At 45.9% G+C, this 24,920-nt stretch overlaps 1 protein-coding gene across 1 annotated transcript in view; it reads right to left on the bottom strand.

Moving 5' to 3' along the window:
- LOC138972039 (mucin-19-like) overlaps positions 1–19,798 on the bottom strand; it is a 35,729-nt gene extending 15,931 nt beyond the window's left edge. Inside the window, exons 1-11 of the mRNA XM_070344879.1 lie at positions 19,784–19,798; positions 18,560–18,670; positions 15,745–17,618; positions 13,170–13,443; positions 12,590–12,727; positions 8,403–8,533; positions 7,367–7,418; positions 4,439–4,672; positions 2,931–3,360; positions 1,604–2,533; positions 298–548 (exon numbers count right to left, since the gene is read on the bottom strand). Of these exons, the coding sequence (XP_070200980.1) occupies positions 298–548; positions 1,604–2,533; positions 2,931–3,360; positions 4,439–4,672; positions 7,367–7,418; positions 8,403–8,533; positions 12,590–12,727; positions 13,170–13,443; positions 15,745–17,618; positions 18,560–18,670; positions 19,784–19,798 (4,440 nt within the window). The remainder of the gene's footprint in view (positions 1–297; positions 549–1,603; positions 2,534–2,930; positions 3,361–4,438; positions 4,673–7,366; positions 7,419–8,402; positions 8,534–12,589; positions 12,728–13,169; positions 13,444–15,744; positions 17,619–18,559; positions 18,671–19,783) is intronic.
- Positions 19,799–24,920: the final 5,122 nt, after the last annotated feature.

The following is a 24,920-nucleotide window of genomic DNA, read 5'->3' as shown; positions in this document are numbered from 1 at the left end:
ACGCATTTTACAACTCCAAGACAAACATAAAAACACATGTAACAAGAAGAGCAAACGCTCGATCGAGTCACTTTCGCAGTTCTGAATATTATATGAGGCATCAGATGGACAGGAAGAAATTGCTATTCACAACACAATGAGTCACGTTCACATAAAATTTGAGCCCGGTCACTTTTATAGTTTCCGAGAAAAGCCCAACGTTAAGTTGTGTGTTGCCGAACAGAAAAGGCTAGTTATCTCCCTTGGAGGGAGTCTTATATTGGGGGGTCTTCAAAGGGGGTTCCACTGTATACAAACCTTGATGGGTTTGAGCGGCAGCAGTGCCTTGAATGCCTGAGGGGATGTCTTGGCCGGAGCTGCTAGTTTTGTGGGGCTGGACGGGACGGCAGGGGGAGGGGGAGACACAGGTCTCTGGCGCTTCTGGTTGCTGTTGTTGGTGGTGGTGGTGGGGGTGGTGATGGGGGCGGTGTTCTTACTCTCCTTTGTGGATGACGGCTGTGTTGCAGTGAAGACAAAGCCCCGTGGGATGCGTGGTGCAGTGGCTGTATCTGTAACCATAGCGATGCTTCATACCTCATCGTCGTGACCATAGTAATGTTTCATACCTCATCATTGTAACCATTGCAATGCTTCATACCTTATCGTCGTGACCATAGTAATGCTTGATACCGCATCTTTGTAACCATAGTGATGCTTGATACCTCATCATTGTAACCATAGTCAGGGTTTAACCTGGGAAAAAAAGGCAATGGGACATTTGTCCGCCTCAACCAAATTCCGATGTGACATAGTCGAAGCCAAGAAGCGCCAAAGAGGCCTGTACGCGTTTTGACCAAAGATACAAAATGGTGCAATATGGTGCCATCTCAGAATTAGCCGCTATATCGTGTTATCTCTGTGTGTGTGTGTGTGTGTGTGTGTGTGTGTGTGTGTGTGTGTGTGTGTGTGTGTGTGTGTGTGTGTGTGTGTATGTATGTGTGCGTGTGTGTGTGTATGTGTGCGTGTGTGTGTGTGTGTATGTGTATAATTATGTGCATGTGAGTGTGTGCGTGTAATCCGATGTAAAGTGTACATTTGGTGGCGCAGTGGTACGTAATGTCAATGCGCCCTTTGACGCACTGAAGGGAATTGTGATGGGACATTTTCAGATTTAATGTGCCAATGGCGCAGGGCACACTAGTAAATGAAGCCCTGCATAGTGATGCTTAATACCTCATCGTGTAACCATAGTGATGCTTGATACCTCATCATTGCAACTAGAGTGATGCTTCATACCTCACATTTGTAACCATAGTGATGCTTCATACCTCATATTTGTAACCATAGTAATACTTCATACCTCTTCATACCGCATCTTCGTCTTCCTAAAACATGGATTCCTTTTTACCCAATCAGCCTTCTAACAAAATGAATATGTACACTCCTGATTATGGACATGTGATGCCACTACCCTTTCCCAGTAAAGCCGATATAATAACGATGGAGTCCCCCCTGGTATAATATCATATAATAATAATGACAGCTTATAGAATGCAACCCACAGGGATCTGTGCTCTCAGCGCTCTAAATATTAACTATGAATAATATGAGTGTGTACACTTACCTCCCTTTGCCTTGCGGACGGCTACACCGACACCTCCCTGCAAACCCTCTTTGGCACCGGCGCTGGTACAGGTGGTGCCACCGCCAGGCCTGGCTTTCTGCGATAACAATGTGGAACTGGGCGGGGCAGGCTCCTTGTCGCTCGTGTCAAAAGCCCAAGCTTCCGACAACCCTGGGGCGCAGTCACTCTGTAGCTGTTTTCTCTCATCCTCGTCGCTCGTGTCAAAAGCCCAAGCTTCCGACAACCCTGGGGCGCAGTCACTCTGTAGCTGTTTTCTCTCATCCTCGTCGCGCTGCCTTACTGGTGTTGCAGTGGTCTTGACGGTTTGGTTCACCAAACTCTTCAGCTCCTGTCGCAGTGAAATGCTTGCATTGCTGGTAACGGATCTTCCCAACGGAGGTCCTCCGGCACCTGAAGCCACAGACGTTGTTGTTAAGTTGGCCAAAGATCCCGCAGAATTTGGACAAGAAGACCTGGGAGAGAAATATCTGTGAGGCGGAGTAGCTGCAGGAAAGCTGTTCCCAGTTCCCAAAGCACTGGACGGCACAGAGGTTGTTGGCAGACCGCCAAAAGGTCTGACACAGCCGGGAACCATGAAGTTTGCGGACAACGGAGCCATGCTCCCTGCACCAGCGGAAGCCAGAGAGGTAGTGGGCAGACAGCTAAAGGCAGACAACGGAGCACTGAAAGCAGAGAACGCAGGGCCCTGGAACTGAAAGCCTGGCTGGTTCAAACCTGAGGGAAACTGGAAGGGTGCGACCAGGGTGGGTCTCATGTTGGTTAAAGCTGGGAACGATGACTGCACCGAGACAAAGGCTGATCCCAAGCCAGACGACAGCTGTGAAGGTTGGGCTCTCTGTGCAAATCCTGGCACGGGCAATGCGGGCTTGATACCAGGCTGAAGAAGATTGTGCGGCGCTGTGGTGGCCCCTGGCAAAGAAGCATACAGAGCAGGTATGAAAACAGATGACTACTAAACTCGAGAGGAAAAAGGGAGTGTGGGTGTGTGAGCGGCGATTCGCACAATTTTTCCTGTGTAACTAAGGGGATGTCACTATGCCGTCCCTTGCTGACCATCAACTTTCTCTTTACAGTGAGAAAGAGCTACCTTTTAGCACATTCATTTTAGGCTTGACATTTTGTTTTAACATCTTACAATTTTGCCCTGCAAAAGCCAAGGGTTCTTTGTAGTGCGCAAATATACATTTTTCTCAGCTTCCCCCAGCCTAGATGTTGCACACAAAGTATCCGATTTTGTAAGAGGAACATTTTACAACAAGAGGGAATGTAAAACATAACATTAAACAGGAATCTCCTGTTTTCTTACCTGCAAGCGGTTGATGTGGCTGCGACATGGCGAGCGATGCGTGAAGCTGTGCGAGGCGTGACACCTCTTGCTGCAGGGTGTCTGCCCGGTCAAGCAGCGCCTGGTACTCCCTCAGCCTCCTGTCGATGTCTGCGGCCAGCCGGTGGTCAGCGGGGTCCTGCAGACTGCGCTGGTTGAGGGCCACCAGGGTTCGCTGCACGTCTCCCGCTCGCCGCAACGTTGCGTCCTGGCGCTCAATGGTCGCCTTGTGCTGAGCTAACACTTCGTGCATCCTGGTCTGCAAGTTCTGTGTCTGGTCTGTGTCACATCTAGCCGCATTGTGGTGGGCTAACACTTCATCTCTCTCGGTCAGCAAATCTTGTTGCTGGTCTGTGTCGCTCTTGGAGTCCTTGATAGACCCTAGGGAGGCAGGACCGTCAGCAGGCCGAGACTGAAACAAAAGGCAGCTTGTGACAAGAGGCAACATTCTGAAATACAGTGTACCATTTACACTGCATAATATTTTGGTTCACGACAATACAAAAGGTGGTGAGACCAACTTCAAGCTGGAATCATCAACTGTTTCAACGGCCATTTTCTGCCCTCAAACTGGTTAGGTACAAAACATTAAAATAAATGTTCGTTTCCTAAAACAAGGCCGTCACAAAAAGTAGAACCCTCACTTTGTTTCCTTGTTTTGATTAAAGTTTATTTTTTATTTACACAGGTGCACATATCCTTTTATTGCCCAAACATTGTGTGAACTGTGTCCCCTGGGTGTTGTATAAGAGTAACAATCCTTATAAAGTCTGCAGAATCGAAAGTTGTCATTTTGAAGAGTAAACAAGAAGAGCAAATGCTCGATCGAGTCACTTTCGCAGTTCTGAATATTATATGAGGCATCAGATGGACAGGAAGAAATTGCTATTCACAACACAATGAGTCACGTTCACATAAAATTTGAGCCCGGTCACTTTTATAGTTTCCGAGAAAAGCCCAACGTTAAGTTGTGTGTTGCCGAACAGAAAAGGCTAGTTATCTCCCTTGTTTTTCTGATAACGTTCGTAAAAGGCTACAGATGTAAATACTTTGATGTAAAGAATAATCCTACAAAGTTTCAATCACATCCGATGAACTTTGTCAAAGATATAAAATGTCTAATTTTTCCTTTGACGCTGACCTGTGACCTTGAAAAAGGTCAAAGGTCAACGAAACCATCGTTAAAGTGTAGAGGTCATTGGAGGTCACGACTAAACAAAATATGAGCCCGATCGCTTTGATAGTTTCCGAGAAAAGTCCAACGTTAAGGTGGTGTCTACGGACGGCCGGCCGGACGGCCGGACAGACTAACACTGACCGATTACATAGAGTCACTTTTTCTCAAGTGACTCAAAAACAAGTCCTAGGGTCAGGAGGGACACACAGGGTCGGGAGGGGGAAACAAAACTTTCTTGTCGTTGGCCTTACAAAGAAGGTAAAGCAGAAACACATCCAGCGTTGCAAGGAGTACAGAGCTGAGCAGAACTCACCTGGCCAGTGGCTGCTCGCTCTAGTGTCTGCTGCAGACGTCGGCTCTGTTGTGGGGACAGGGAGAGGGAGGTGGGGGTGGTGCCAGCCTGTGGAGGGCTGACAGGTGTGCCTTGACTGGGGGTGGTGCCAGCCTGTGGAGGGCTGACAGGTGTGCCTTGACTGGGGGTGGTGCCCTGCTCTGCTGGCACGTTTAACTGCTTCAGGCACAGCCTGGTCTGTTCCTCCGCTGTCCTCTGTGCAAGTCACACAAGAGAGAGAAAAAACACCCACAAAAACATTAAAATATCGTTCAGTTTGTTTGTGTACTCAGAAGTCAAATGAACTTGTCTCAAGATTGAATACCCACACTCTTGCTCAAACCCACATTGCAAAACCTCCCCCCCCCCCTTCCCTCCCCCACACTAACCTATTGAATAACCTCTACATGAAAGGACACCCTCGACACCTGTGAACAGTGTCCCTACTTTATCATGACAGCGATATTCTAGTCAATCTCACAGGCCAAGGGAACAAAAGAAAGTCTGCATTTTTGGGAGCCGACATTGCAAATACAGTGGACAGGACACATTCACCCCCCCCCCCCCCCCCCCAAGTCCTTGCTTTTTCAGGTTTTCTGTTCAAACTGTCAGTGAAATGTCCTCAATTTGAAGACCTTCCTACCTTGAACGGTTGAAAAACGACGTTAAACACCAAATAAAGAAAGAAAGACCTTCCTACCTATTATAACACCTGATTCATCAATACAAAAAATGTATTTTTTACAAGTAAAATGACTATTTCTAAGAATACTCACCTCAATTTAACTAATAGGAGTTACCTTACTTACGAGTGCTAGACTGAGAAGCGTCCTATGTTACCAGTACTAGACTGTAAACAAGGTCGCTAACTCTAGATTTCCGTCGGTATACCATTTAGGGGAGTAGTCTCCCTTTGTCGGTAGTACCTCTCTGCGCATGTGCCAATGCCCATAATCCCCAGTTTCAATTCGAAGCTATTAAGTCAATAGCGGGGTTGGTGGGAGGGTCTCTGGTTAAATTGAGGTGAGTATTCTTAGAAATAGTCATTTTACTTGTAAAAAATACATATTTCTTTCGAATACATCACCTCAATTTAACTAATAGGAGAATAGATAACAGGCTGGAGGGTTGACTTTCGATCGGTAATCTAGTGTCACCTCACCCGACTCAGCCCATTTGTCCGGAATCCCCCCTGTAAAATCGGGGGAAGAAAAGGATAGATCATCGGACTGAGAAGCAAGAAATCCTGAGTCGGGCGAGTGGCAAGTTGCATTGTTGCCACTGTGTCAACTTGCTCCAGAAAGGGACAATCGAAAGAAAGTCCCACCTGTCAATGTAGAGCTGGTTTCTACTCGATGGTCGTTACTATTCCTCTGATCACTTGTCTTTATCAATGTTGGGTTATGGTTATGACTTGCCATTATGCGCCTTGAGCGACCCAACTCCCCAGCAACGTAAAGTTCTGCAGGCGGATCAGGTGAACGACCTAAAAGATGAGGAATGGTCAGAGATAACAATTCCTCTAATACCTTGAACTTATCACCAAGGTGCGTCTCTGCGACTGATCCTCCATTTAAGGGAGATTGACAGAGTTTCCAGAGATCCTGTAGAATTCTGGTCTGAGGCACCACTTTCCATGGCAAACAATTGTGCCAGTCGCATGAATGAATATATATATATATCCTCTCTGAATTTACCTCTCTAATGAGGATGGTAGGCACAGATACCAGTGTAAATTCAGGCTGACTTAGCTGTTCCTCCTGCGTGACAGGAAGTAAGCGCAAGTGCGCTCAGCAGTACGGTCACTGTCTGCACCTTTCCTGTGCCTGTCTCAACGCATGTGGGGGCTATAAGCCTACCCTTAATGGTTATAGGTACCATTTGTCCTAGAATAGCCAGTGAAAGACAGCCAGCTGTATTGCCTTTACCCAAGGGGAAAACCTGCTTCTTACTTTGAAATTCCACACTTATAGCGTGAGGGGGTCCCCAGTGACCATGGGCATCTCTGAGCCCTTATTGGCTGAATGACCGCTCTTGTCTTACTCAAGAGGGTGCCATGCCTGGCATGCAACTCACTGAGAGGTCCCATTTGTGATTTCAGCAGGACCGTTTTCTGGCTTGATCAGCCAGGTCCTTGATCTAGGTTTTCTGTAAACATGGTTGTAGGTGGCATCTGCTGGGTTGTCTGCCCAGCATAGGTTTTGTGGGTTCTGGGACACTCCAGATTTCTGTAGAGCTCACAAGTTCTTAGATGACTATGCAGTGATGTTCTCCGGCCTATGGCCGAAGGTGCACTATCTTGGGCTGATGCAAAGTTCTGCCCCCTGGTAGTTGAACTCACAAAGATGTCTTATGTTGTGATCTCAGTAGTACTTCTGCCTAGATCACCCAAGTCCATATCTGGATTTTCAGTAGGCGTGGCTGCGAGCGGCAAGTGTTGCATTGTCTGACCAGCATAGCTTTGTGAGCTCTGGGGCACTTCAGCTGTTTGTGGAGCTGAGCTCTAGGGTGACTATGCAAAGTTGTTTTCAGGCCCCTGCCTGAGGCAGGAGGTGTACTCTCTTGGTCTGATGCATAGTTCTGACTTGACAAAGGTCTTAGTCAGCACCCGAGTTGCCACGTTTCTCGCCCAAAAACGACGCGTAGCCGTAGACTGGGAGTGAGTGAGATAGGCTGGTGTGGTATTCCTGGCTCCAGCTAGGATCTCACTGTGTCTCTACCTCAGGCTCTTCGAGCGAGGGAGAAAAGGCTGGTGTGGTATTCCTGGCTCCAGCTAGGATCTCACTGTGTCTCTACCTCAAGCTCTTAGAGTGACACAACTTATACTCACCCAATAACCTTGTGTCACCGTAGACTGGGAGCGAGGGAGATAGCCTTGTGTGGTATTCCTAGCTCCTGCTAGGATCTCACTGTGTCTCTTTCCTCCAGCTCCCTTAGCTTTTGAGTCCAGGCATCTGAGAGCCTACATATGGATGGGATGGACACATTCACCCACTGTCAAAGGTATTGCCGCACTCATTATGCCTTTCGGGGGAGGAATACCTCTAGGTCTTATCTCTGTGGTCCAGGGATCTTAGAGCTCCAGTTGTAAGAGGCAAACGAAGCTTGTCCAATTCAAGGTTCGGTTGGAAGGGGTGGCTGAGCCTTCCCAAATCCAAGTGTGTCTGTGGCCGTACCCAATACCCCTAAAGGTAGAGGAAGCTCTACTTGTTCCAGGAAAATTTGACTCAATGATGGAGGGACGTATGGTTTACCCAGTCCAAGATGTCTGGCAGCACTAATCAATCCGCATGGGCTGAGAGGTCCTCCTTGATCTATGAAATCTGGCCCATGGATCTCATAGTGCGGATGGCTGGCCAGACCTCAGACTATCTCTCAGTGTCCTTCCTGGAAAGTCCATGGAAAAACGGGCGGAGTCACCTCGGGAGACATTCCCTCTTTAGTCAAGTCTGTCCGTCTCTGAAGCATGACGTAGGTTGAGTGCTGTCCCTGTTGAAGGGTTTTGCCTTGACTTGGTTTGTTTGTTTGCTTAACGCCCAGCCGACCACGAAGCGCCATATCAGGGCGGTTCTTGACTTGGTCCAAGGATGATAACCATGAGGTTTAGTAGCCTAAGGACTGCCTGACCCTGGGGTAGGTTGTCTTCCAAAAGCTGCTGATCATCTCAGGGGCACCTGCCCAGTGATCTTAAACGGCCCATCCCTTCTCTAGGACGTCTACTGTCGTCTCTCCTGTTGATGCTTCTGCCAGAGTTGTTACCATTATCAGTCGAGATGTGACCTGTTACAGGTGTCGGACATCCTCTGTTGAGTGTCGACTGTACAATCTGACATTTCTATCATCATCCCCTGGCTGATGCGGGTGTCAGATGACATTCAGGAAGAAGGGGCAACTCTTACAAGTTGTTACGCTGAGTCCGTCCACAGGTCAAGAAAGCATTCTGTACTTGACGATCTCAGAGCACTTCTTCCCCCGTCTCTGCGTTATCTCCAACAGCTCCCCGCCTTGTGATGTAGCCTGAACATGCTCACCCGTGTTGCCCGACGCTTGTATGGCAAGATTCTTGGGCCTGTTACCCTGTTGAACAAGCTCCACTCCAAGTGTGAGTGATCTTCAGAGTCGTTTCCTCAGGCAAATGTCTTGAGACACTTTGATTCCTCTTATCTTGGTACGCAGTGTCTGTCTTGTAGCTGTGTATCCGAAGGAGACATCTAGAGACCTCAAGAGCTTGCAGTATGCATGGAAACTGATGTGACTACTATACCCTGTTCAGTTGTCCACCGCTGTTTGACTGGTGATCTGTATGCAGATTGCAGGTGCCATCTTGTTACTGGTAGGGCGGCTCCCCGGTGTGAAGGTTGTAGCCTCTAACCATTAGCTCTCCATTCCAGGTGATGAAGATAACTAGGAGGCTCTAGGCATTCTCCTCACACTCCCAGACTTCTGTGTAGCCGGGCACTGCTGAATATGGTCCGGCGTGAAGTGTTGGTCTAGTTCCAAGAGCGTTAAACATTAGGTCTTCCTCAGTCCGTCAGGAGGTGGTAGACAGGCAATGGGGGGGCGGGAGCTGTCCTTCCGGTGCTGAAGCATCGCTACAGGCAGTTTGCAGCACTGAATACTGGTAGTCAAAATGCATGAAGCCACCATCATGATGGGGAACCCTGGCAAAGATAGTGGTGGGAGGGGCCCAGTCCTGTCAACAGCCGTGTTTCGGGGTCACCTCAAGGGAGAGGTTGCAGACGAGGCTGTAGCTACCTCAGGGAGATTCTACTCATGTTACGCCCAGTGGACATCTTGCCTGACAGCTGGAGGGTCTGTCATAAGCTGTCGCAACGATCCTGGGAGTTATCAGGGCGAAAAGGAAGCCTGTCTCTTCCTGTGCTTACTGGAGGTATTCCCCCAGAGCGCCCGACATTGTCTGTTTGGTAATGTCTACATATATATAAATACATGTCAATATGACTTAATTCCCCCTCGTACTGATAACGGCATGGATGTGCCAAGAGTTTATCCAGTACCTTTCTCATGAGAGTAGCCGCTCTGTCTAGGAGGCATAGTTAATTGTGTGTTGTAACAACATCCGTTTAGCAAATATGTTATATTTTCCATAATATGAAATGATAAACATTGTATCCCTTGTATGAACCTGACTAGAGCCAGTGTTATTTAAGGGCGGCCTCTTATTGTTAGGTCCTGTTGTCTACTTCTGAGAACCTAGTCGTAGGATTAGGTGACAACAGTAGAGATGTGGCCTTGTTAAAGGTCAAAGGCTTAGGTTTTGCCTACGAACCAGGAATAAGTAGAGGCATGACAACATTATAGGAAGCTCCCCTGTGAGTATTATTCAGAGCCTTGCTCGATCTTGCATGTTGTGAAAAAACTCGGCTGAGTGTAATACTCATGTGTTAACAACCAAGTTTATTCATGCCCCTAAGGCATGGTTTCAACTGTATATTATTCATAACATGTCATTCAAGTGTAATGTACATCAATTGTGCACTGGAACAGAACATAAGTATATATGTGTGCCTGTTCTAATTGAATTTGAAGAGCTGTCTCCTGGCACTGTGGTATCAACAGATTTTAGCTGAGTGTAAATCTCAAAGTGTAAACACTTGAGTTTATCCATAAGTTAAATCTTTTACCACTCAGATAGCTGATTTAACCCAATGCCCCCTGAACCGCCCGGCATGGCCCGCCGGAAGTGCCCTATGAAATCCCTGAAACGCCCGGCATGGCCCGCTAAACACTGGGTCACCTACTTTCACTTTCGCTTTGAGCCTTACCCATAAGGCCTTGCGACCGGATGTGATTAATGCACTTCCTTCCGGCTGCTTCATTCTAGCGTTTGCAGAGTTTGAATCGATGCGATAGTGTGTTAGCTGTGAATTTTCAAAGTTTGGGATTTTTTTGTCTGACAAAAAGGCGTTGAACGAAGGTTTGGAAGTATGGTGTTCGATCATGGGGAACTCAGATGACGATTCTGACACGCCTTTCGAATGTTTTCTACTTTGAAAGGGGATGAGTCTGACATCGATCTGGGTGTTGTTATTCGACAACAGGACTTTCTGGAGGATTTTTCTGGGAGTTTTCAACATATATTGGTGTAAGGCTGACACGTTGGACGTTTTTGAAGAACACTTGCTGGATTTTTTTATTTAAACAACATTTAGTACATCGGAAGTGGACAGAACATACTTGCATATGAAACTATAGTGTATTCTCGAGTTATTCTGCCATCTTCTATATAAATGTGAGTACTCTATGATTTTATATGAATTGTTTTGTTTTGTATGTGTGCATGTTGTGCGGAGTAGTTTCCCTTTGCTCAGGATTTAGAAGGCTGCCTGCCATTTTTTTGTCAGGGGGCATTGGGTTAAACACTCCATGAAAATGGAATTTGTAACATCAACTGACTTCTTTGATACCCTTTGCCAAGAATAAAAGGATTATATCCCAATAAAGATGTCCCATCTGTGTTTGCATACACTTTAATTCTTCCTTGTCAATTTAAAAAAAAAAATTTTTTTTTTTTTTTTTTTTTTTTTTTTTTAATATATATATATATATATATATATATATATATAATGTGTATGTATGCACGCATACAAGTTTACAAGTTAATCAAGTTAAGTTGGCAAGGAAAGTATTTATCCAATTTGAAGAAGTACCACCACGTGGTCTCTGTGAGTCCACCATGATCATCTGATAAAAATACCAAAACCATAATCTGCCAACCGCAGAAAACATCGTTTCCGAGAAACATAGGAGAGAGAATTACTTGCCTTTCTCTGAGAGTAAAGGAAGTTCCCTCCGTAATATTCCCGGAGGCGCATATCTCAATCTCAGTGTTTGGTTTTCTTTCCAAGCGGGCGAGGTTTGTTGTTGTTATTCTTTGATACAACCCGCTTTCAGTTCTATCAGCGTTCAAGCGTACTGCGTTCCGTATCTACGCTGCCCGCAAAAGTCATCGCAGTTTGTAATGACCAAAGTATTCATACGCCATATGTAACATTCGCGGGCGCTCTGTGCCTTCAGTTCAATCAGCGTTCAAGCGTACTGCGTTCCGTATCTACGCTGCCCGCAAAAGTCATCGCAGTTTGTAATGACAGAAGTATTCATACGCCGTATGTAACCTTCGCGGGCGCTCGGTACTTTGTACGCCTAAAAATTCGGATCAGAAATGCGCTTCCGGTCGGGATAACGCGCATGCAGTCGCTGTAGTCGATAAAAAGCTGTTAAAACGCAAAAAACTTCCGGGTAATTTCGAAGTTGAAGGTCTTGTTCGTATTCCTACATTGATGTGTAGGGTGACCTGCCGTTGCTTTCCATTGAAAGCGGCAAGGTAAGTTATCGTTCGCGGAGTTCTATTGCGCCAATGAAACCGGTCCAACCGCTGTAAATATCTGTTCGACATTCGTAACGACTGAGTAAAGAATAGTTGTCGTTCAATTGCATGTTCACTAGTTAAAAAAGACAAGTAACGGAGCCTGTTAGGCTCTGTGTGTCAACAAGGTATCATTGATGATTGAAGTACCTTCTACTTATGACCAAGTAACTTTGTTACATTTTTAAGCCGTTTCACTTTCATTTTCACGGTTCGTTACGTTGTTCAACGTGATGAATCATTGAATGTATACGGGCGTAGTAATCGCCCTTAAAAAGGAAAGCCCAAACCGTGATTGAAGGTGAATGTTGTAGTTCCTGTGAAGGAAGTCTTCTTAGACGGGAAAGGTCTAAATACACGTCTAGCTCCCCGTAGCAAGAAATTGAAACTGGGGATTATGGGCATTGGCACATGCGCAGAGAGGTACTACCGACAAAGGGAGACTACTCCCCTAAATGGTATACCGACGGAAATCTAGAGTTAGCGACCTTGTTTACAGTCTAGTACTGGTAACATAGGACGCTTCTCAGTCTAGCACTCGTAAGTAAGGTAACTCCTATTAGTTAAATTGAGGTGATGTATTCGAAAGAAATACACTTACTCACATCCTCTGTGAGCATAACCAAACACCTTTGATTGTTGGTACACCAACCTGTAACCACTGGTGGTCCATGCACTGTGTGGGGTACAGCTCTCTCAGCTTGGTGCACACACTCTCAAACACCTTTGATTGTTGGTACACCAACCTGTAACCACTGGTGGTCCATGCACTGTGTGGGGTACAGCTCTCTCAGCTTGGTGCACACACTCTCAAACACCTGGTCGGCCAGAGTTCCCTCCCTGCTTTCCTCCGTCACACCCTCGTCCTCTCCCTCACCAGTCTCCTGAATAATAATAATAATAACAATGATAATAATGTACCATAATTTACCCATTCTTGCAATAGCTGACAGCTATTTACAATCAGGCATGGGAATTGAAAAATATAAAAAAGGCTGAAAACTTGTAAGTAATATCAAAGTCGACGGCGCGAAGCGACTACCCTTACTAGGGGGGGTCCGGGCACATGCCTCCCCGGAAAAAAATGTCTCCAAAGAACCCAAATTGTGCAATTTGGTGTCATCTGAGCTCCAAGTTTGCCATTAAATTCAGTTTACAGAATCTTTTGTTTTTTTCGGCGGAACAAAAATAAATATGGCGGAAATTTGCCTTTCGGCGAACAATTCCCATACCTGTACAATATCCTACAGGGATAGAACTGCTGTAAAAATGAAAAATCTTATTTAAGTATGCCCCCCCCCCCCCCCAACACACTCACAGACATACCTTCTCCAACTTGTCCCTGACTTGGTCTTCAGCAGCTGTTGTGTTTTCACTTTGTGCAGAGGCCTCGCACACTCCTCTGCCGTAAGAGACCGCCGAGCTATCTGACACAGTGGCCTGCACCGGTAAAGCCGCACCTGGCACTTCAGTGTCTTCTGCACTTGTCACAGGGGTTTTCTTGCTTGGCGGTGACATGGCGGCGTTCTTCACGTCGTTGCTGGCCTCTGGTGGGTGCTGGTCAACGGCTGTAGAACTCTCGCGCTCACAAGCTACAGTGCTGCACAAAGCACATTGAAACAAAATCATCCTGTTAGCGCTAACAAAAGCAAGCACAAAAAACCAAGCTGCCTGCACAAAGACAATTTCTTAGACTCAAAATGAGAGTTGTTCTTTTGATCTTTGTTCATGGGCTGAAAATCCCACTTTAATGCATTTGACTGTTCTTGCCACGCCATTCAGGCAGACATTCGCCACTTTAATGCATTTGACTGTTCTTGCCACGCCATTCAGGCAGACATTCGCCACTTTAATGCATTTGACTGTTCTTGCCACGCCATTCAGGCAGACATTCGCCACTTTAATGCATTTGACTGTTCTTGCCACGCCATTCAGGCAGACATTCGCCACTTTAATGCATTTGACTGTTCTTGCCACGCCAGTCAGGCAGACATTCGCCACTTTAATGCATTTGACTGTTCTTGCCACGCCATTCAGGCAGACATTCGCCACTTTAATGCATTTGACTGTTCTTGCCACGCCATTCAGGCAGACATTCGCCACTTTAATGCATTTGACTGTTCTTGCCACGCCATTCAGGCAGACATTCGCCACTTTAATGTATTTGACTGTTCTTGCCACGCCATTCAGGCAGACATTCGCCACTTTAATGCATTTGACTGTTCTTGCCCCGCCATTCAGGCAGACATTCGCCACTTTAATGCATTTGACTGTTCTTGCCCCGCCATTCAGGCAGACATTCGCCACTTTAATGCATTTGACTGTTCTTGCCCCGCCATTCAGGCAGACATTCGCCACTTTAATGCATTTGACTGTTCTTGCCACGCCATTCAGGCAGACATTCGCCACTTTAATGCATTTGACTGTTCTTGCCACGCCATTCAGGCAGACATTCGCCACTTTAATGCATTTGACTGTTCTTGCCACGCCATTCAGGCAGACATTCGCCACTTTAATGCATTTGACTGTTCTTGCCACGCCATTCAGGCAGACATTCGCCACTTTAATGCATTTGACTGTTCTTGCCCCGCCATTCAGGCAGACATTTGCCACTTTAATGCATTTGACTGTTCTTGCCACGCCATTCAGGCAGACATTCGCCACTTTAATGCATTTGACTGTTCTTGCCACGCCATTCAGGCAGACATTCGCCACTTTAATGCATTTGACTGTTCTTGCCCCGCCATTCAGGCAGACATTCGCCACTTTAATGCATTTGACTGTTCTTGCCACGCCATTCAGGCAGACATTCGCCACTTTAATGCATTTGACTGTTCTTGCCACGCCATTCAGGCAGACATTCGCCACTTTAATGCATTTGACTGTTCTTGCCACGCCATTCAGGCAGACATTCGCCACTTTAATGCATTTGACTGTTCTTGCCACGCCATTCAGGCAGACATTCGCCACTTTAATGCATTTGACTGTTCTTGCCCCGCCATTCAGGCAGACATTCGCCACTTTAATGCATTTGACTGTTCTTGCCACGCCATTCAGGCAGACATTCGCCACTTTAATGCATTTGACTGTTCTTGCCACGCCATTCAGGCAGACATTCGCCACTTTAATGCATTTGACTGTTCTTGCCACGCCATTCAGGCAGACATTCGCCACTTTAATGCATTTGACTGTTCTTGCCACGCCATTCAGGCAGACATTCGCCACTTTAATGCATTTGACTGTTCTTGCCACGCCATTCAGGCAGACATTCGCCACTTTAATGCATTTGACTGTTCTTGCCCCGCCATTCAGGCAGACATTCGCCACTTTAATGCATTTGACTGTTCTTGCCACGCCATTCAGGCAGACATTCGCCACTTTAATGCATTTGACTGTTCTTGCCACGCCATTCAGGCAGACATTCGCCACTTTAATGCATTTGACTGTTCTTGCCACGCCATTCAGGCAGACATTCGCCACTTTTGGGGGGTAGCATGCTGGGTATTTTCCTGTTTCTATTATCCACCGAACTGCGACTCCGTGTGCACATGGTGTTGTGCTTGTGTGTACACACAAAGGGGGATAAGGACTACCAGCAAGTCTGCACATAAGTTGACCATCGGAAAAATATCCACCCTTAACCAATCAGGGGCAGCCGGGATTTGAACCCACGACCTTCTGCATAGGAGGCCGGCGTCTTATTCACTGGGCCACTGCGCTCATCAAAAAAGTGAGAATTCAAAAGTGTCCTTGATAGATAGATGCAAGCCAAACCAAACCAAATGTAATAGGTACAGTGTGCACACATGGACATGACTTTGATGAGAAAATTAATGTGAAGCATTGAATTTTACAAGCACAAGAGAAAAAGAGTCCACAGAGTCTGACAGTTACCACTAACCTGTTCACACCGACACCTGTCTCCAAGGCAGCGTCAGTAGCCTTGACCTCTCCACTCACTGTGGCCTTGACCTCTCCATTCTCTGTGGCCTTGACCTCTCCACTCACTGTGGCCTTGCCCTCTTCAGTCTCTGTAACCTTGACCTCCCCATTCTCTGTGGCCTTGACCTCCCCATGCTCTGTGGCCTTGACCTCTCCATTCTCTGTAACCTTTACCTCCCCATTTTCCGAGCCCGAGGGCTCCTCTTCGTCAGTATCTGACTCAGGGGCAAACATGTGCAGGGTCTTCTTCTGTTGTTCTCCTTTTGATTCCTGATTGACAGCCAAGTCTTTGCCAATCTTTACAGGGTCCTCAGCCATGCTGCCTTCACTGGCTGCCTTCTCCATCACTGGTTCATCAGCTTCAATCAGGTCTGGATTCTCGTCATCACAAACTGTTCCATTTTTAGTCTCTGAGTCAGTGTCCCTGTCAGGTGGCAGCGATGGAAGATCCGTGAGGAGAGTGAGAGACTGTTGCATTTCAGCCAAGCCTTCCTTACGTTGAGCAGCTTGTTTCACACCAACAGTTGAATCAGTGTCACCAGCTTCAACACTCTTGTCTGTATCTGCACTCTGCTCTTCACCTCCCTCCCCTGTCACAACAGGTTCTCTCTCCTCTACAGTCTCTGGGTTCAGGTCTTTGTCTGTAGAGTCTCGTGAATCCAGTCTGGCCATTGACAATTCTTTGGCACTTGATATTTCACACTTCAAATCTGTATCTATTAGGTTCAGAGATGTTTCTCCTATCGGTAAAGGTTTATTCTTTGCTGGGGCTTCACACTTCACTTTCGTGTTCCCTACAGCACGAAGTTCTTGGGCGAGATGCGATTCCTCTTTTTTATTTTCAGAGCTCCTCTGACACTCTGCACCAGGCTGTGAATCAACACTACTGGACACAATTCCCTTGGAAGGTGAACTAGATACTGGACACAGGCTGGGCTCTAAAGATGAAACACCGGCTGTTGCAGACTCCACGTTTTTCTCAGGTAGCTTTCTTTGCACACAAGGTGTGGCGTGTGTCCCTCCTGATGACACTTCCCTGTCGTGATTGTCTGACGTCTGACCCCGACACTTGTTCTCCTGTTCTAAAGACAATTCTTTCTCCTCACTTTGCAACACTTCTTCCTTGTCAGCATGCCCGCACGGTGACTCAACAGACCCCTTGTCAGCATGCCCGCACGGTGACTCAACAGACCCCTTGTGCCCCCTCTCTTCAATCTTCAGTAACTGCTTGCTCTCAGAGGTCAACGTCACGCCCACAGTCTTCGTCTCTGATACTTTCCCTTTCTGTAAACAATCTGATGTTGATACGGCACATGACGCATATAACGTGTTCTCAGATGCTTTCTCTCTCTGTAAACTATCGGATGTTGACATGGCAGACAACACACTTTTTGCATTTTCCGACGGTGCATTGGTACAGGCGGCAGGTGTCTGCAGACGATCAGCAGGTTCCGTCACAACGACCTCCTGACCTACAGCCGCAGTCAGCTCCCTCTCACCAGACCATGGCAGCGAAGACGCGGCAGAAGTCAGAAGACAGCCAGCAGGAGGGACGAAGGGGACTTTGCCGATCCTGAAGCCTGGTCTGTCCGTCCTGGTTTTCAGAGGCGCTGGAAGTTCCCCCAACCTCTCCATCGCTTCTCCCACATCCAGGCGCTGTTTCTTGCGGCAGCTGCCCTCATCGGCACCAGAGGGCTGTGAGAGTGTTGCCGTGGATACCGTCGCTGTGGAAGGGGTTGCCATGTGCAGGGAAGCGGAGGCGGCAGGCAATGACAAAGGATCAGCTGAGCTGTCCACTGGGCTGGGTCCAAAAGGAAGGCTGTTGCTCCCCATCTGAACAAAGTCAGGCACAAAAAGAAAGAACAAGTTTCTAAATGCCTTACTATAGCAAAGACTCTTTCACAGTTCAAGTCGCTCATCTGAAATTGCAAACCAAAAGGAGTTAACTCAAATGAGGGAGGAGAGTTCAAGCGCATGTATCCTCATCCGCAAACCTAAATAATAAGACCATCTCCGGGAATAACTCTGGTCAGGTTCGCATGGGTTGTGAATGAGTGAATAGTCTTGCTTTTAGTGAGGCAAGCTTTCCACACGTGTTTCTTGTCCACACGGTCACTAAAACACCAAATTACAAGTGTGAGTTTTAGTGTACGGGTTGACTAGATTTCAAATGGACATATCAGGCCCTAATTTATCATTCCCGTCACTAAAACACCAAATTACAAAAATACCTGTACATTGAGACCACGACATTGGCAGCCGTGGATGTTATCCATACATTGTATGGGTTGTGAATGAGTGAATGGTCTTGCTTTTAGTGAGGCAAGATTTCCACACGTGTTTCTTGTCCACATGTTTCAAACACACGCTCGCTAGTGACTGGCCTATAATGTCACGTGGTCAAGTTTCACTCCCTGAGAGAAAGAGTATTCAGTCTTTCACAACCCATATGAAGCCGATATAGTTATTCCCAAACATTGTCTATTGTGCGCGAGTCATGGGTAGGACTGAAAACTGTCATGAAGCCTGAAGAAATTTAAGAGGGGGGGGGGGGGGTCTTGGGGCCCCCGGACACTGAAGGATTTGTATAATTAACAACCAAAAAAACATCACCAGACATTCCGAATCCGGATTTCCGGCATATACCGGAAGAATCCCACCCATGGTAAGTGTATACATTTGTGTTTGTGTGAATGGGATGGCACTTTGCGTGTTTGCCTAATGACTTTTCTGCATGCACGCAAGCTCATGCAGGTGTGTGTCTGCTGGCTTACCGTGTTCGAGGGGAGGATAGTTTCCCCTGTCGCCAGGGAGACGGTGAAATTGGGGACCTCCACCAGTTCCTTGCCGCCCTTCAGCATTCCCAGACAGTGGTCCCGCTGGGTCTGTTGGGCAACATCACGATCACAACACACATCACACAATGAGATTTTTTTTAAACATACATGCATACCGCAATGACTGCCAAAAAACACATCTTCTTCTTCTGTGTTCGTGATCAAACACACCAAATACACATTCACACACATACTGCACAACATATAAACACATGCATGCACATACACACATCTCAAACACATACACACACACTGACACACACACACACTCACAAACACAGACCTTTATGATAAAGAAACATACAAACCCTCAAACAGAAAGAAACAAGTCGCGTAAGGCGAAATAACATTTAGTCAAGCTGTCGAACTCACAGAATGAAACTGAACGCACTGCATTTTTTCACCAAGACCACATACTCGTAGTTTAGTCAGTCCACCGCTCGTGGCAAAGGCAGTGAAATCAACAAGCCAGAATAGTGCGGTAATGGTCGCGCTGAGCAGGATAACACGCTTTTCTGTATCTCTATTCTTTTTAGCGTACTGACTTTGTTTTTAATCCAAACATTTAATATCTAGATATGTTTTTGGAATCAGGGACCTACAAGGAATAAGATGAAATTGTTTCTAAATCGATTTCGGACAATTAATTTTAATCATAATTTTCATATTTTTAATCTTCAGAGCTTGAAGATGCCAGCAGACAACGTGGAATCAGTGCATGCTTTCACTGTGCCATCGTATTGAGTACACCACGTACTGACACTTCACTGTGACATAGTATTGAGTACACCACGTACTGACACTTCACTGTGACATCGTATTGAGTACACCACGTACTGACACTTCACTGTGACATAGTATTGAGTACACCACGTACTGACACTTCACTGTGACATCGTATTGAGTAAACCACGTACTGACACTTCACTGTGACATGGTATTGAGTACACCACGTACTGACACTTCACTGTGACATGGTATTGAGTACACCACGTACTGACACTTCACTGTGACATCGTCCTGAGTAATCCACGTACTGACACTTCACTGTGACATCGTATTGAGTACACCACGTACTGACACTTCACTGTGACATCGTATTGAGTTCACCACGTACTGACACTTCACTGTGACATCGTATTGAGTAAACCACGTACTGACACTTCTCTGTGACATGGTATTGAGTACACCACGTACTGACACTTCACTGTGACATCGTATTGAGTACACCACGTACTGACACTTCACTGTGACATCGTATTGAGTACACCACGTACTGACACTTCACTGTGACATCGTATTGAGTACACCACGTACTGACACTTCACTGTGACATCGTATTGAGTACACCACGTACTGACACTTCACTGTGACATCGTATTGAGTACACCACGTACTGACACTTCACTGTGACATCGTATTGAGTACACCACGTACGGACACTTCACTGTGACATCGTATTGAGTACACCACGTACTGACACTTCACTGTGACATCGTATTGAGTACACCACGTACTGACACTTCACTGTGACATCGTATTGAGTACATCACATACTGACACCAATCAAGCTGACTATACAGTGCACTTGTAGCAATCTTCATGTACTTTGGCTCAAGGCCCACTTCGCTTTGTGAAACCAGCTTGCCTCACTGTCTAAGATCCGGCCAGGCTTTAACATGGGATAAGACCATCCCTCCACTTGGTCACATACCAAACATGAACAGCCCGGGCGCTCTGTGCAGTTTAAGAAAATTTTTTTTTTAGAATTTCGTAAAACATTCACAACAGCAAGCAGTCAGTGTTGATTTTTGGTATGTGACCAAATGGAGGGATGGTTTAATCCCATGTTAAAGCCTGACCAGATGTGAAGCAAACTGGTTTGTTTTATTAGGTGGAGTGGGCCATTCAGGAGCAACACTACCTGCTATGCATGCATCAGATGGAAGAGGTGTGTTCAAAAGTGTCCACTACAAAATGCACGTCTAGAAGCGTGTGAAATGGACAGCCTTCCGTCTGGCTAACACAAGCAGTGCCGGCCATACCTTACAAAATACACTGCACAAGCAAGCACAGATATATCTATAAGCTACTGCTGCCAAGCCCCACAAGATACTGCATTGTTACAAAGCTGTAAGCAAGCTGCCAAGCAGCAGAAAAAGACATAGTTTTGTATATTGCTACAAGCAGGACAAGCTATCGGAGCAGATCTTTGTGATGGAGAACGACACCTACACCGTTCAGCATGCCGTCACTTCATTGTTAGACCAGATGGGTCAACAAAATTGACTGTTTTAGATACACATTTTATTGTTCTTTCCAATGGCGTGCAAATCTTGTTCCTTTTTAGCTCTTCTGATTTTTGAACACAGGAACCTTGATTTTGTGAATGTAATTTGTTGTGTGTGTGTATTTTAGGTTCCACCGAACAGACACTACCTTATGTAGAATCAATCTGTCTGCTGAATATGGTAGGATAATAGATGGCCTTTCCAGTCTTATAACTGGTTATACAATAAACGGTGTCATCACAAAGATCTGTTTGCTGAATATGGTAGGATAATAGATGGCCTTTCCAGTCTTATAACTGGTTATACAATAAACGGTGTCATCACAAAGATCTGTTTGCTGAATATGGTAGGATAATAGATGGCCTTTCCAGTCTTATAACTGGTTATACAATAAACGGTGTCATCACAAAGATCTGTTTGCTGAGTATGGTAGGATAATAGATGGCCTTTCCAGTCTTATAACTGGTTATACAATAAACGGTGTCATCACAAAGATCTGTTTGCTGAATATGGTAGGATAATAGATGGCCTTTCCAGTCTTATAACTGGTTATACAATAAACGGTGTCATCACAAAGATCTGCACTAAAACGTATCTGCCTGGTTTTTGTTTTTTTATGACGGGTAGTATAGAACAAGGCAATCCCATCCATATAGTTAACTTAATGTGCTGCACAGAATTACTGAAGCTGTTCTGGGCTTTTTCTTACCATGGTTCATGTTCCTTTCAACAAAAAGACAAGATGTTCATCACAAAACAATTAATACAACAATCGCACACACAATGTGCGCCCAAACCAGACCCACCGACACCCTACCAGACCCACCGACACCCTACCAGACTTCATCTCAACTATCCTGGAAAATAGTAATTCCTCAGTTAGGCTTTGACTGTCAAAATTCTTAAAGCAAAGAAAATGCATCCTTCTGGGAATTAGAAGGTGAGACACCTATGTCTTGAAACAAGAACGGCAAAGCCCATACGACTCACATGCTTGACCTCGACCTTTAGGGTAACTAAACCTAGCAATGACATCATACACTAAGAACTGCTTTACACATTTTTCCTACCAAAATACATGTGACCTTGACCCAAGGTCAAGGTCATCCAAGGTCATGCAACACAAAGCTGTTAATTCAAGACATAGGAAGTACAATGGTGCTTATTGGCTCTTTCTACCATGAGATATGGTCCCTTTTAGTGGTTCACTACCTTATTTTGGTCACATTTCATAAGGGTCAAAGTGACCTTGACCTTGATCATATGTGACCAAATGTGTCTCATGATGAAAGCATAACATGTGCCCCACATAATTTTTAAGTTTGAAACAGTTATCTTCCATAGTTCAGGGTCAAGGTCACTTCAAAATATGTATACAATCCAACTTTGAAGAGCTCCTGTGACCTTGACCTTGAAGCAAGGTAAACCAAACTGGTATCAAAAGATGGGGCTTACTTTGCCCTATATATCATATGTAGGTGAGGTATTCAATCTCAAAAACTTCAGAGAAAATGGGAAAAATGTGAAAAATAGCTGTTTTTTAGGCAACATTTATGGCCCCTGCGACCTTGACCTTGAAGCAAGGTCAAGATGCTATGTATGTTTTTTGGGGCCTTGTCATCATACACCATCTTGCCAAATTTGGTACTGATAGACTGAATAGTGTCCAAGAAATATCCAACGTTAAAGTTTTCCGGACGGACGGACGACTCGGGTGAGTACATAGACTCACTTTTGCTTCGCATGTGAGTCAAAAAGGGCCTGGCATCTCATGTTCAGTGGCTTACCATTTTAATGAAGAGTGAGAAAAACAGAGATAAACAGCAACAACATCCCAGTAACCAGCTGGAGAAAAAATATCTAGCATCGTTCAAGCCTTATGTTTATGTTACACATGCCTACCCCCCCCCCCCCCCCCCCCCCCCCCTGTCATATCAAACCAGGAATTCTCCTTTAGTCAGGTCTTATAAGACCTCCACAAATATGAGAAAATCAGGTGTTGAAAGGAGGGAGTCTGAAATTGGAGGTCAATCTACACAAGTTGTGAACAGGAAGTCTTAAAAAGCAAGGTCTTAAACTGGAGGTTCTTAACAGAGAGGTCCCACTGTACAAGGTCTTAAACTGGAAGTTCTCAACAGAGAGGTCCCCCTGTACAAGAGAACCAAAGAAGACCTAAGTGGCTAGCAAAGTGGTGGTTACCTGGATCTGGTTGATCTGCAGCACCACTTCCTGCAGGCGGCTCTGTGCCAGGGCCATGGCGCGACTGGCCCGACTCGGCACCCTGCAACAGTCAGGCAGCCTTATTGGTATTCAAGACCAAAATAGGACATTTGATACAGATCGAGACAGTCAGTGTTCCCCAACGTGAACAATGAGTGTCTCAATCTGTGTAAAATGTCATATTTTGCTCCAAAATACAAATAACATTTATGTATTGATTGTTTTGACTAAGAATTCCTTTCTTTTTCTACAACTGAACGCACAAAACCATACACTCTTTGGCAGTCACGGCTGGCCGCCTACATGAGGTTTTAATCCACGGCTGGCCGCCTACATGAGGTTTTAATCCACGGCTGGCCGCCTACATGAGGTTTTAATCCACGGCTGGCCGCCTACATGAGGTTTTAATCCACGGCTGGCCGCCTACATGAGGTTTTAATCCACGGCTGGCCGCCTACATGAGGTTTTAATCCACGGCTGGCCGCCTACATGAGGTTTTAATCCACGGCTGGCCGCCTACATGAGGTTTTAATCCACGGCTGGCCGCCTACATGAGGTTTTAATCCACGGCTGGCCGCCTACATGAGGTTTTAATCCACGGCTGGCCGCCTAAATGAGGTTTTAATCCACGGCTGGCCGCCTACATGAGGTTTTAATCCACGGCTGGCCGCCTAAATGAGGTTTTAATCTGACTCTGATATCACTTGACTCAAGGAAGGAACTTCTGATGATCATGTTTAATTGATACATTTTTTGGTGTTTGGTATTGGTATCATATAGCCCTGTGAGGTTGAAATCCGGGCTGCCTTCTCACTGGGGAGAGCGAGCTGCAATATAGTACACTGCTACTTCACTTTTTTCTTTTTCCTGCATGTGTGTTCATGTTTCCTTTTAAGCCCCGAAACTTTCGCTGTGAACCTAGGATCTTTATCGTGTGCATGTGTGCACACGGGGGTGTTCAAACATTGAGGACAGTATGCACAAAATTGACTCTGGAAAATAAATCCCACTCCTATAGTGACAATTGTGTCAAGGCAAAATGAGGGTGTCTGTGTATCCTTGTAAGCGTACACAAGGAGGAAGAGACACAGAGAGAGTACAATATATAGCGAGATAGAGACACAGAGAGAGTACAATATAGCGAGACAGAGAGACACAGAGAGAGTACAATATAGCGAGACAGAGAGACACAGAGAGAGTACAATATAGCGAGACAGAGAGACACAGAGAGAGTACAATATAGTGAGATAGAGACACAGAGAGAGTACAATATAGCGAGATAGAGACACAGAGAGAGTACAATATAGTGAGATAGAGACACAGAGAGAGTACAATATAGCGAGATAGAGACACAGAGAGAGTACAATATAGCGAGATAGAGACACAGAGAGAGTACAATATAGCGAGACAGAGAGACACAGAGAGAGTACAATATAGCGAGACAGAGAGAGTACAATATAGCGAGATAGAGACACAGAGAGAGTACAATATAGCGAGACAGAGAGACACAGAGAGAGTACAATATAGCGAGACAGAGACACACAGAGAGAGTACAATATAGCGAGACAGAGAGACACAGAGAGAGTACAATATAGCGAGACAGAGAGACACAGAGAGAGTACAATATAGCGACACAGAGAGAGTACAATATAGCGAGACAGAGAGAGTACAATATAGCGACACAGAGAGAGTACAATATAGCGAGACAGAAAGACACAGAGAGAGTACCGTTTCTTCTTCTTCGTTCGTGGGCTGCAACTCCCACGTACATTCGTGTTTTTTGCACG

The sequence above is a fragment of the Littorina saxatilis genome, linkage group LG7, assembly GCF_037325665.1.
Source record: "Littorina saxatilis isolate snail1 linkage group LG7, US_GU_Lsax_2.0, whole genome shotgun sequence".
NCBI lineage: Eukaryota > Metazoa > Mollusca > Gastropoda > Littorinimorpha > Littorinidae > Littorina > Littorina saxatilis.
The sequence above is the reverse complement of the archived record's forward strand: the minus strand, read 5'-3'. Positions and strand labels throughout refer to the sequence as shown.